The sequence below is a fragment of the Dryobates pubescens genome, chromosome 15 (assembly GCF_014839835.1).
Source record: "Dryobates pubescens isolate bDryPub1 chromosome 15, bDryPub1.pri, whole genome shotgun sequence".
Taxonomy (NCBI): Eukaryota; Metazoa; Chordata; class Aves; order Piciformes; family Picidae; genus Dryobates; species Dryobates pubescens.
The window spans coordinates 27,401,586-27,414,091 of NC_071626.1; the positions used below are offsets into that span (position 1 = coordinate 27,401,586).

The window sequence follows — 12,506 nt, forward strand, 5'->3', positions numbered from 1 at the left end:
GTGGATATGCAGACTAGTGATTTATTGCATGTTGCTGGTCTCTGCATTGACCTTTCATTAGGGTCCTACAGAGGCATAGGACTAGAAATAGTCTGGGAGATGTTACTGCATGTGGGGTTTAAAGGCCTGGAGTTCCTGCTGCGTTTCCAGTACACTGACAAAAGCAGCAGCACTGTAATCCCTGAACCAGCCTTTGTATCTTTGAGGAATACTTTCTCACAGTATTTAAGCCCTCTTTTCTACCTGAATCTTCTTTTTTTTTTCCAATCCCTTGAAACATGTTAAGGAAGTGAGTGATGGTGTTTTGTTTTATTCTCCTCTTTTATTTTCATAGCAAAGTATGCATCTGGTAAGTGCTTGCATTTCTCTCTGCAGTCTCTGCCTGTGTTGAGGGAAGCCAGATTATTTTCTTAGCAGTGCCCTGGTTTCCATTCCCTTGCAAAATTCAGGTGTTTTAAGATTGTGGTGCTGTTTTTTCCCCACTTTGTAGATAGTCATCTTGATGATTGATCCTCCATCAAGCAATCTTTCCTGAAGAACTAAGAGGCGTGGGTTTTTTCTCTGCAGCAAGCTCGCCTGGCTTTAGCCTTGACATAAGGAGTTTTATTCCTGAATCCAGGGGGAAGTAACCCAAGATGTGAGCAAAGTAGGTGGAGTGTTTCTCCAGCTATCCAGAGCAGTGAAACATAGACTTCCTTCTCTGGGTTCAGAGCTGCAGATTTCTGTGTAGCTGTTGGAGTATGAGACTTGCCTGTGGTAACTGAGCAGTGTGGCCAGTTGCTGGCTGCAGGTACCTGGAAGCCCTGGAGTGCTCAGCCTGTGTCTGTCCTGGTGTAAGTGATTTGGGGTGGTGAGACAGTCTGGTGAAAGCCAAGGTTTGCATTTTCTACTGCTCTTGTTTCCCTCAGCTTTTCCTAGTGCGAATGTTGGAACTGAGAGGGAGAGCACCTTTGGGTGCAGAGAAATAGCCACCAGCTCTGAGCTTTTTACCAGCTTGCTTGAGGTTAAAGGCACTGCTGAAGGCACTAGTGCAAATCTGAGCAGATGCTAGCTCTAGGCAGAACTTCCAAATCAGGATATAGCACTCATAAGCAGGTGTTGCAGTGAGAAAACAACCTTTTCTCTTTGTAATTTAATAAGGGAAAGGAGGTTATTGTATAGCACCAGAAGAGATTTGTCTTGATCATGAAAGTTGACATAGGAAAAATACTTTAATACAGAGTGGATTGAGGCCCTGAATGCTGCAACTCTAGGAAAGAGTTGTGGCCTCTGGCCACAAAAGAGGAGCCATGTTGCTGGTTTTTTCTGCCTTGTATGGCCCACAGGTGGTCACACCACTAGTGATTAACTCTCTGGGATGATCTCGCATCTGCTCTTCTGACTCATACTTGCTGAGTGATATCCTTTCTTTCCTTTCCTTCCTGACTTTTGCTGGAAACGTTTTGAGTTTTCCCTGTGAACATCTTCCCTGTTCCTGCAGTCTGTTATGGGAAGCAGTTCTGCTTTTATTCCAAGCATGTGGTCAGGCCTTTGCTCAAAGTATTTGTAAAACTGGCTTGATTCTCAGTTTAGTCACAAGAAGTAATGAACAGCAGCTGTAGCAGGGGCTGCTGCTGGAGTCTAGTAATGCAGGAGGCTGTTGCTGGGTGTCCTCGTTCTTGATACACATTTCTTGTTTGTTAAAAGAGTTGTCTCTGGTATCTGTCTCTGATAGCTGTTTCCACAGTCTGCTGTGTTTCTCTAACATGTTTTTTTTAGGAAAGGTGAGAGTCTGGAGCTCTTGTGAGAGGCTGCATTGAGGACCTGTGGAACCAAAGTTCACTGGCAGCTGAACTGTGAAAACATGAGCAGTGGGTTCTGAAGAGCAGTCTGTGGCTTCCAAGTGTGAGGAAGCAGTTTGGCAGCAGCCAGGGGAGTGCTGCTTGTGAGCATGAGCTGAAAGAAATAGGATTGATGAGAGTCTGGGAAATCATGCTGGGACTCTATCATCTCAAGAGGTGAGGGACTTGGCCTGCCCACCCTGCGTGGCAGGATGGTAATGGTGTGCATAGTGAAGCAAGTTTAAGACGTCTCCTCCTTGCCCTGCTTCCTGCTGTGTTCTGTGGCTGGGTAATTCCAGCTGTTTATCTGGTGGTGGTAAATTGGGTCATTGAACTGATCTGAGTTAAAAATAGGCAGCCCAGCCATCAGCAGCGTTGATGTAACAGAAGAGTTGTGATCTGTGGCAGGGAGGATCATAAAGTAGTTTTGCTGCCAGAGCCAAAGTGCCCCCTGAATGCCCCCTGGCTGTCTTACCTGGGCTTCTCCTTCTGCATTGTCAGTCAGAGTGGATTTGAAAGCAGAAGGGTTCAGGCTTGGTTGCTGTCAGCAGATCATAAAATGCCATCTTGAAATTAGCTGTACTCCTCTCAGATTAGCTTTACAGCTCTAAATAATAATTTCCTGCCTGCTGCATCGTATGCCCAGTGAAGAGGACTAATCAGTGTGCAAACACTGCTGCTGAAGAGTGTGAATACAGGATCTGGCTGTCGGGGATGCCTGAAGTGAAACAGAGTAAGGCTAGACTTGCTGCAGCACAGCCAGGCCTTTGGATGGCTGGGGCTTGAGTTTGCAAATCTCTCTCTTTGGAAAGGGCCCTAGATCTTCTCCTCCTTCTCCCTCTCGTATGATTGGTTACTAAACAGCCTTATCTCCCCCCAGAGTGAAACAAACCCAAACCAAACCAGACCCACTCTCCAAATAAAAGACCTTAACCAGCAAGCCTTTCCTAGCCAGCTGTGGTAGGGTCAGAAGGCACAGGTTTGGGGAGGTGTTTCTTAGGTGTCCAGAAATGGCTGGAGGCATTCATTTTGTGAAGCAAGATCAGGAATGTGAAGAATGCATGAAGATTCCTCTGGTTGTCACCTCTTGAGCTGTTGTTCTGTGCCCTAACTATCTCAAGTCACTCTCTGCAGCATGGGCTGTTTCTATGTTACTCTGAGCCTGCTCTGCTGTGCAGGCTGGAAAACAGCACACAGCAGTGCCCCCTGGGCTGGTTCCATCTAACACACACTGGGTCCTGAGATACCTCTCTTTGCTTCTGATACCTTGCTTTTTGACCCTCCTTTGTTCTCTTCAGCTGAAACATTGTCTTACACTGGTGTACAGCACTTTGCCTGATGGAACCTTGTAACGAGCAGCTGTAGACTCTAGGCCTTCACAGCCTGAATGAGCAGGACACAGAGAAAGCAAGTTGGAAGGGAGTTGTGTTGGCCTGGCAGCAGAGTTTGGGTTAGAAAACTGTACAGGCACGTTATTTATTAATCACAATCCTGCCTCTGTGCAGTTACTGTTCCCAGTGTGCTCAGAGAAATGCATCTCCTCTCTGTACATCCCCTCCGTGCCCTGGGAAGGTTTTTGTTATTTTGCTGATTGAAACCAAGGGGAATTGCTGAGGGAGAGGTGAGCAAGGCTGAGAGATGGGAAACACGGTGATGTGTGAACCATAGAGCAGTGGTGTTGGCCCAGCCACATCCAGGAGCGTGCAGAGTGCTCTGCTGCTTGTGTGGAACACGACTGAAAGATCTCAGTCACCGTTGGGATGTTACATGTGGAGGGATCTAGAAACAAGGAGGCTTCTTACAGGACAGTTCCTGGGGAAAAATCTAGTCAGCAGAAACAGTGTGCAGCTCCTGAGAGCCTCAGAATGGAAGAACTCTCATTAACCTACTTGGAAGCAGGGCATGTGTGCACGCCCTGTATTTTTATAGCTGCTCTTCTTGGAGGGAGCAGCGGCTGTGTCTCGTGGAGCAGAGGCGTAAGATGAAACACTCCATTCTGCTAGCAGGGTTGAGAGACCTCAGATAGATCCATCTGTGTGGTGGGTTGAAAGGAAAGGCTCCGCTTTCCCTCCCCCACTGGGAAAGAAACCGCGGCTAACTCAGACTATGTATTTACAAGCATGTCTAGGAAGCAGATTCCATGTAACACCACAAATACAGGGATTTCACAATATATACAGAAATATACAGCAAATGAACTCAACCAGAAACCAGACCCCCAACAGGGGGCTTCCCCCTGTGCCCCCTTCACCCCCCTACCTCCCTTCTCCCCCCCAAAAGAGGTAGAAAAGAGACAAGGACGGTTAACAGGGCAGGAAAGAAAGAGAGGCCTGGTACAGGAGTTAGTATCTTATCTTAGTTGGCCAGAAGCCCAGAAGCAGTCCAGCCGAAAGGAGCAGCGAAAGAAAGTCCCAGCTCCCCTGGGTCCAATCTCACCTCCCACCTTACTTGGCCAATGAAATTAGTTTAGAATACCAAAATATTTTATAGCCATTTAGCCAGTGTGCCCCTTCCTTAAAGGCACAGCCTCAAACGGTCACAATCTGGAATGTGAAGATGGCAGAAAGGAGAGGGGGATTCCTGATGAGTCTTGCTGTTACTGCAAACTGCCTGTATCCCAAAGTACAGTCTTGTTCTCAGCACAGTATGGAGCAGAGAGTTTATAGGTATCATGCTACAAATACAGTTCTGGTTGCCAGGATTGAGAGGCGCGAGAGCCTGCCCCTCGCTGCGGCTGCCTCGGATCGATTCATGAGCAGACGGCTCACCCGCTCCGGCCTTGCCCTTCTCTGGCAGACACTTCCCTGAAGCCATCAGGGGAGCCGAGAGTGGAAGTCCCTGAACGAAAGCTATGGCAAAGCGGAAGTGCATTTCTTGTCGTGACCTGTTTGCTCTTTCCTTCAGGCACAATGGCTGCAGTAGCCCAGAAGCGCTTTCTGGAAGGGCAGACGTATGCGGTCCCCTTGATCCAGCAGGACTTGCGGCGGGAGGAGGCTGTGCAGCAGGTGGCAGATACCCTCCAGTACCTGCAGAAGGTCTCGGGGGACATCTTCAGCAGGTACGGGGCTGGGGCCTTGGCGCTCAGCAGTAACTGACAGCGCTGTGAGAAGGTGGCAGCAGAGAAAGAGCAGTGGCAGCTCAGAAGTGGGTGAAGAAGGAGCAGATGCACGTCCATAAAAGTTTATTGGATGCAGGTCTGTCAAAGTTAAATGCAATGAGATGGTTGCAGTTAGCCAGAGGTTGTCTTAGTGATCTTTTATGCAGTGCCAGACTTCCACAAATGACATTGCTGCTTCTGCTGCAGTTCTTCTCTTTTCCTCCTCACTCATGTTTTAAATGGGACACTTCCTCATTTAGAGTGTCTTGAAGATGTGTCTGTTTGACTCGCTGTATGTGGACCAGTGGAGTGTAAAATGTCTCTGCTCTGATCTCTGGGACTTACAAACCATTCTCTTTGGGTTCCAGGTGCTTTGCACTTCCTTTTGTGTATGTTGGGAGGGCTGAGTGCATTAGAGGTCTGTTCTTCTCACTCCGGTCTCATCATCCATCTAAACTGATCTCTTCTGGGATTTGATTGGCTGGTTGGGGCAGTTTGAAGTTCTTTGTTTTGTGACAGTGATCCTTTGAAGGGCAGTGGTGCCACTAAAGCTGAGCTCAGGTCACTGAGGGAATAAAGGCTTTTCATTGGATTAGGCTTTGTTTGGGCAAGTGTTGTGTGTAGGCTGGAAGAAGTTGAACACAAGGTCTTGCTCTTTTGTGCACTTCACAGTGTGGGAACCCTTCATGATAAAAGGCTGGGAGAAAGCTTTCTAGAGCTGCCAGAAACATGTGGAAGGCACCTCTTGGACTTGAAACTGGTTTGCAGTACTGGCCCTGTCTGGGGGCAAATCAAGCTGTTGATAAAACGGGGGTGCTGCTTTCTCTGTCTCTTCTTACTGTTTCCTCTCTTCTCTGCTGCTGACTGCTTTGTAAGGCAGTGCTCTGTGATTTTCCCAAGGAGAGAAGCCTGCTGGTTTGTATGCAAGTCACTCCTGATCCTGAGCAGTGACTCTGATGCTGTTCCCTCGCTCCCTGGTGCGCTCGTGACTTTTAATTACCAATTTTTGCCAACAACAGAGGAGGCTTCTCTGGGCTATTTGTTTCCTTTGCCTTTCCTCTGAGGTCTTGGCTCTCTGATATGATTGGTAATGATTTAGTAATTATGCATGTGTCTGATTAAAAGTTCCATGACCTTGATTGTTCTGTGCCAATCAAGGGGCAAACCTTTCAAGATGAGAATATTGCCACTTAGTGGAGAGTGACCTTTGTCTTCCTTTCCTGAGAAAAGGCAGCCCTGCCTTCTGTTTGCAGGGAGGAGGTAGGGAAGCTGCCCGTTCCATCTACAAAAGCAGCTGCTTGCAGTGTTGATGGAGAGGAAACCTGTTCAGCCTGAGTGTGTCAAACTCACTACTTCAGTGCTACAAAGATGCAGATGTTCTGGGGTGGGTTTGTGGGAACAGCTGGATAGGCACAGTGCTTTTGAGAGGGGCAAGCTGATTGGTAATTTGTGAAGGTGGAGTGAAAGAGTCTCTCATATTCTCTATGGAGAGAGCAATCTTTCCACAGCTGAGTTTTTTTCCCCTCTGTTAGCTGATCAAAGCTGCTTTGAGTTGTTGCTGACGTGACAAGTTGAGTAGGAACTCTTACAATGAGTATCCATTCTGCAAGGCAGGTGAGGCTTTTCTCTCTTTGGAAACTGGTACTGTTGTGGTTGAGGAAGAAATACTCCCTGGGCCAGTTAGTGTCTGTGCAGATGCAGCAATGGTGAAAAGTGCCTTTGCTTTCTGTTCTCTCAAGGGAACACAAGAGACACCTTTGCATTTAGAGAATTGGGAGAAAGAAGTTAGGCAGCTTTCCTCCCCTTCCCCTGGCCTGAGGGATCTGGGTAATAAGCCATGAGACAAGACTCTGCCAAGCTGTTTTCTTTGCAGAGGCTCTCAAACAAGTTGACTTGCTGTTAGGTTTCACAGAGCAAAAGAGGCACTTTGCAGAGCTGATTAGTTTGGGGAGAATCAAGGGACGTACAGGTACAAAAAAACAGGTAAACTATGACTGAGACCCGAAGCAGAGCCACTGATAACAGCCTTGGAGAGCAGGTTGAGCAACCCAAAGCAGCTAAATGCACTCTAACTCTGCTAATAGTGCACCAGGACTGCAATCTGGAATCACTAAGAAAGTGCAGGGGGTAGCTCAGGATCCCTCTCTTGGGAGCAGGGACTCAGCCAGCCGCTTCCACATGCAGAATGGCAAAGTACTACATCCTGCAGAGGGAGAGCACTGACCTGGGGAAGATCTTGTCTGCTGAGCAGTACAGGTTGATGTCTTGGGTTGATACTGTCCACAGGCTTCTCCTCTTAGGAAGTCCTATCCTCTTGGTGGTGGTATCAGTACTGTGAGGAGATTAAGAGGCTGCATGTACTTACCAGGGTTATGTTTTGGAGCAATGAAGTTGTAACCTATGTTAACTGAATCCATGTAATTGATCTGCTGCAGAAGCTGCAGCAGAGAGCAGATTCATTGCCTGTAGCTACTGAGGTTTAATACATGTCATTACAGCTTAAAGCACCAATGTTCTATCATAGCCAATCTGACATGATATCTGTACAAGTTTAACTCCTGGACTTTGAAGGAGGTCTTTTGATAGAAGTCACAGGAGACAGAATGAGCAATTTAAATACTCAGTTAAGCATCACCTCCTTGTTTCATCATTACCAGCATTTTCTGGGCAAGTGCTTGGGAACTGTGCTGTGGAGTGTGCTTATGGTAAGTACTTCAGATAGTGATGAGTGTAGCTTTCCCCAGCTGCCCCCATGGTTAGCTAGGCTTGCCCTGTGGGGTTTTCTCAGTTTCTGAAGAGAGTTTTTGTTGCCAGATGTGAATAATCCCTGCCCGGTCACGAGTCAGTGTACGCCTTTGTACAACCCACGTGTGAGAAACTGCCTTTGCATCTTACCTCGTGGAGCGTTACAGCAGCAGAAAGAAAACAAATACATGGGGCTGGAATGCTGTTGTCAAGGTCCTGGTCTCCTTTGCCTGTGATCCAACCACAAGTTGTCCAGCAACCAAAATTTCTCGTCCTCCTGCTTCTTTTTCTCTCGGTTTATGGAAGAATTTTGGGGTTGATCTTTTCCAAGTTACTTGTTCAGCATCTTTGACTTCTCTGGAACAGTATTTTGCTAAACAGGTATATCCACTTTATTCTCATTTGGATTCCAATTAATTTCATAGTAAATATTTTCAAAGTAGTTCAATATTTAAAAAGTGGTTTAGCTGAAAGCCACACTTCTGGAAGTGGTCGTTGGGAAACAGAAGCACTGTGGAGGTGCTGCTAAGTGTGGTGAAGAGGTCTGGTGAGCAAGTGAGCCAGGAAGTTACAAAGTGTGATAAAGGAGTGGCTTGCTGAGAGTAGAGCCTTCAGGAGTGTTTGGAACAGGAACAGAGTTGAGATACCAGTACTCCTGAAACTGAAATAAGGTAAAACCTTAACCATGAGATGCATTTAGGTCTTTCCCCACCACTCCTTGGTTTAAAGTTTTTGCTCCTGAGGACCAGTAAGGACAGTGGATACCAGAATATATCCATAAGAACATGGATCTAGAAGGTCAGTGGAATGGATTAGTAAATGTTCCAGGAAAGCTGCAAAGGAAGGTCTTGCTGCAGGCTGTACTATGTTGTTTGTTGAGGCTCTGGGTGCAGCTTAGACCTGCATTTTGGCTGTTCTGCTGGCTGTGTTTGCTCTTGCCAGGAGGAGAGCTGCCACGAGATCTCCCTCATGATGGGTTCAGGTGAGTTTACCCTAGGAGGCTGCCTGCAACACAAGGAATCCATTTTTCTGCAGTCATTTTGAGAATCATACAGTTCTTGAGAAGCAACAAGCCACCTCCTGGTACTTAGAAGTTATCCTGCAGGTCATCTAGAAAGGATGCTCGGTCTAGTTTAGTTTTAAATGCCCTTCTTAAGGCTCTGTAGGAGGAGTCATTCACTGCCAGGAAGCTTAAGCAGAAGCAGTAAAAGGAGTGATCCTGCAGATGTGAAGATATGGAGCATGGAAAAGAGAGGGAGGAATTTTGCTTGCAGACATTCATCCTTCTTGCAGGGTCATGACCAAGTCATCTGGGTTTGTTTTGGTTTTGTTTTATCTTTAGCACACACTTTGTAAGAAACTCTTACCCAGGGAATAGTTTAGGAGGTGACATTAGGGTTAGGTCCGCATGCTTGGGAGGTTGGTGATGGCTCAGAGTAGCAAGTATTCTGTGCCCTCCAAAAGAGGTGAAGGACTGTTCCATGGGAGTCCTGATTGCAGCTCTTTCTGGATGCTGCTAAAATCCCTGAGATTAAAGTCTTGCAGGATCTGAGATACAGGCTTAATCCTGATTCCTTGACAGCCCGTGGAGTGGGGCAGTGGGTAGGAAGGGGCATAGATAGAGCTGTCACAGCTTGAAATGAAGTGGGAATAGTAGGTAAAAGAAAACTGGTGTTAAGTCATTACAAGATTATTCCTTCAAAGTGAAACAAAGATGGTGGGAAATGAGCAAGACAGGATTCTTGCTCCTCTCAGTGCTGTGTCTTTTGGACTTCAGAGATTAAATGTCTTTTGAAGCAGAGCAACAGAATGTTAAATTTGGTTCTTCAAGCAAGAGGTTTTTGATGGCATTGTCATTGAAATGGAGTGATGGTTACTTAAGCCTCTGCTCTAAGTCTTAACAACAGCTCTTTGACATCAGTTACTTTCACTAGCATTCTGTTTATCTTTTAATCCCATTCCCTCCCAAGGAGGGTGATCAACCTGTTCTTCCTTAAGTGGTTGGAAGGCAGGCTGGAAGGTGGTAAGAGAGCTGTACATAGCCTTCTGGACTCTAAGTAGAACAAGGCCTTCAGCATTTTTTTTAATGAGCCATTTAAAGAAATTACTGAAGTGCTTCACCTTCACTATCCCCCTGCCAGTAGACTTAAACTTCTCACCCCAATAGCAGGGGTTGCAGCAAGTAGTGCTGCATTTTAATGGATAACTAAAAGACTCAGTGCTGACTCTAACACAAAATGTTTCTCAAAGCACAGGGTGAGTTTGCATTAGCTGCAGAAAACATTCTGTGGGGAGAAAAGGTGCTTAATGCTGCAAATGAAAAGAGAGTGATGGAGTAGGAGTATTGTGCCCAGGGTGCCAAAGTGGCCATCCAGGAGCACAAAGCAAACACGAGCCTTGCCCATATCCTCAGGCACTCAAACCCAGCGGTTCAGGTACAGTCTTGCTGAGCTGCTGATACTGTAGCCTGCTGTAAGGAGTGAGGAAGTGAAGTAAGATGCAAAAGTTGTGGTGGAGATGTTCTCCCAAGTCTGGAATTGGTGTCAAGGGTGCTTAGCAAAAGGAGACAGGTAACTATTTCAGATAGAATAGAATAAACCAGGTTGGAAGAGACCTTCGAGATCACCGTGTCTAGGCCATCATCCAGCACCACCTAATCAACTAACCCATGGCACCAAGCTCCCCATCCAGTCTCCTCCTAAACACCTCCAGGGATGGAGACGACTCCACCTCCCTGGGCAGCACATCCCAAGGGCCAATCTCTCTTTCTATGAAGAACTTCTTCCTAACATCCAGCCTAAACCTCCCCTGGCACAGCTTGAGACTGTGTCCTCTTGTTCTGGTGCTGCTTGCCTGGGAGAAGAGACCAACCCCCACCTGGCTACAACCTCCCTTCAGGGAGTTGTAGAGAGCAAGAAGGTCTCCCCTGGCCTCCTCCTCTCCAGGCTAAGCAACCCCAGCTCCCTCAGCCTCTCCTCACAGGGCTGTGCTCCAGCCCCCTCCCCAGCTTTGTTGCCCTTCTCTCTGCTCTTGCAAAGGCTTTCCTGGTAAGTGGAGTGTCGACGGTTTGACCGAAACAGAGGGCAGGTGCAAGAGGGAAGGCAAAGAGGAGGGAGAAACTGGGGTAGCTTTGGTACATATGGCTTGTTGCTTTATTTCAGCTTGTGGGGCTGGCAGGGTGGCCTCTTGTTCATGCTGTGTGTCAATACTGAATCGCAGCTTCCAGGCTCTTGTGAGCGAATTCTGTCCCTGCTCCTTACAAGACAGGACAAGATAGACTCCCTGAGAAAGCAGATAAGAGATTTGGAAGTAGGAGGAAGTGTAAGATGCAGCTGCTGGAAAAATACCCTGCAGGATATGCATTTTGGCCTCACTATCCCAAGGCATGAATCTGTTCCTCTCTTTTGTATCTCTGAGGAGATCAGGTCCATTCTCAGAAGGAGAATCTGCATCTCCTCAGAGGGCAAAGGAGTGATACCAAAAGAGGACAAAGGGAGGCAAGGTTCCTTTTTCAGTAAAGGAGAGCTTTGCTTCAAGGGTTTACTTTCTTGGGTCATGAGCAAGAGGAAATCTCACCTTAGGTTCTAGGGGATTGGTTACGGTGAGCTGATCGTTATTAACATCATTATCTACAACCATGAGAGCTGGATTTCTGGTAAGAGGTGTCCCAGAAGACCCTGTAACAACTCTTAAAGCCTAATAAAAATTAGTTATTGGTAGCATAGGAACTTCTTGCTGTACAGACTCTGTTCATGCAGCAGAACCTTACCTAGAAATAGTCTAGAAGAAAACAATTAATAAAACTCCCCTGCATTTGTTCCAGTCACATGCAGTTCCCAGGGCCTTGCTGACACTTTGCTTTGTATTCATATTTTCATATATCTGTAGGCTAAAATCAATTTGCCACCATCTCTAGATTTCCTCTGCCTCAGCAAAACACTTCTCAAGTATCTCAAGACCTGTGATTTTAACACAAGAAATGCCACATGAGTTGCTGCTGTTCATGGTACAAAGGCAGCAGTCCAGAACAGATAAAGCCAGTTTCAAAACCACCTGTGGAAGGAAAGCCTGCAGCAGCAAGAAGCAAAACAAACAAGTGTTAGATCCATTTGTGGAGGTGAGAAGTAATTATCTTGATAAACATTATCTTCTTTCACCTACACTTATTTTAAAGCACAGTCAGTTTGAGGCTAGAGCTGTGCCTAAGTTGAAGGATGCATCATTTGTATACCCCCTGCTGCTATCAGTGCCTTTCAACTTTTATGAGCTACAATTATACCTGCTCTGACTGCTTTAAGAAGTGAAAGGCCAAGACCTCTCTGCTATGGACAAGATGTAACTTTGCTTGCATTGCTTTCTGCAATGAAAAAGTAGTGTGTGAATAGCCTGGAGGCCAAGCACCATGCAACTGCAGTGAAATAACCTTCTTTGGAGCTGAGTGCAGCAGGGTCTTACCTAGGTACTGCTTGTGGAGGCTTATGGACTTCAGAAATACTGCCTGAGGCACTCATGCAGTGAGGTTTTAAATGGCTGAAAGCTGTAATATCCTAAAGCATGAGAGTAACATATCCAGAAACAACACTGGTGGTCTTGTGTCTGTAATGGGCTAAAGCTGTGTGAGAAGGGAGTTGCATAGGGAGAGCCCTTTGAGAAAAGCAAAACCAGCACTGCCTGGGAAGGAAGTGGTTGTGATCTGTCCTCATTACCACCTGCCAAGAAGACATGCTCCTGTGTCTGTGTGTTGCTGACAGCCGTGGTGACGATTCCTCATAGCTTAGTGGGATGTCAACATTAATTCCTGGTCCAGGCAGTGACCTGGGCATTGGACTGACTGGAGAGCAGGT

General features: G+C 46.8%; 1 protein-coding gene across 1 annotated transcript in view; it reads left to right on the top strand.

Moving 5' to 3' along the window:
- Positions 1-4,705: 4,705 nt before the first annotated feature.
- WASHC1 (WASH complex subunit 1) overlaps positions 4,706-12,506 on the top strand; it is a 39,996-nt gene continuing 32,195 nt past the window's right edge. The window contains exon 1 of the mRNA XM_054168108.1: positions 4,706-4,878. Coding sequence (XP_054024083.1) covers positions 4,730-4,878 — 149 coding nt within the window. The 5' untranslated portion in view covers positions 4,706-4,729. The remainder of the gene's footprint in view (positions 4,879-12,506) is intronic.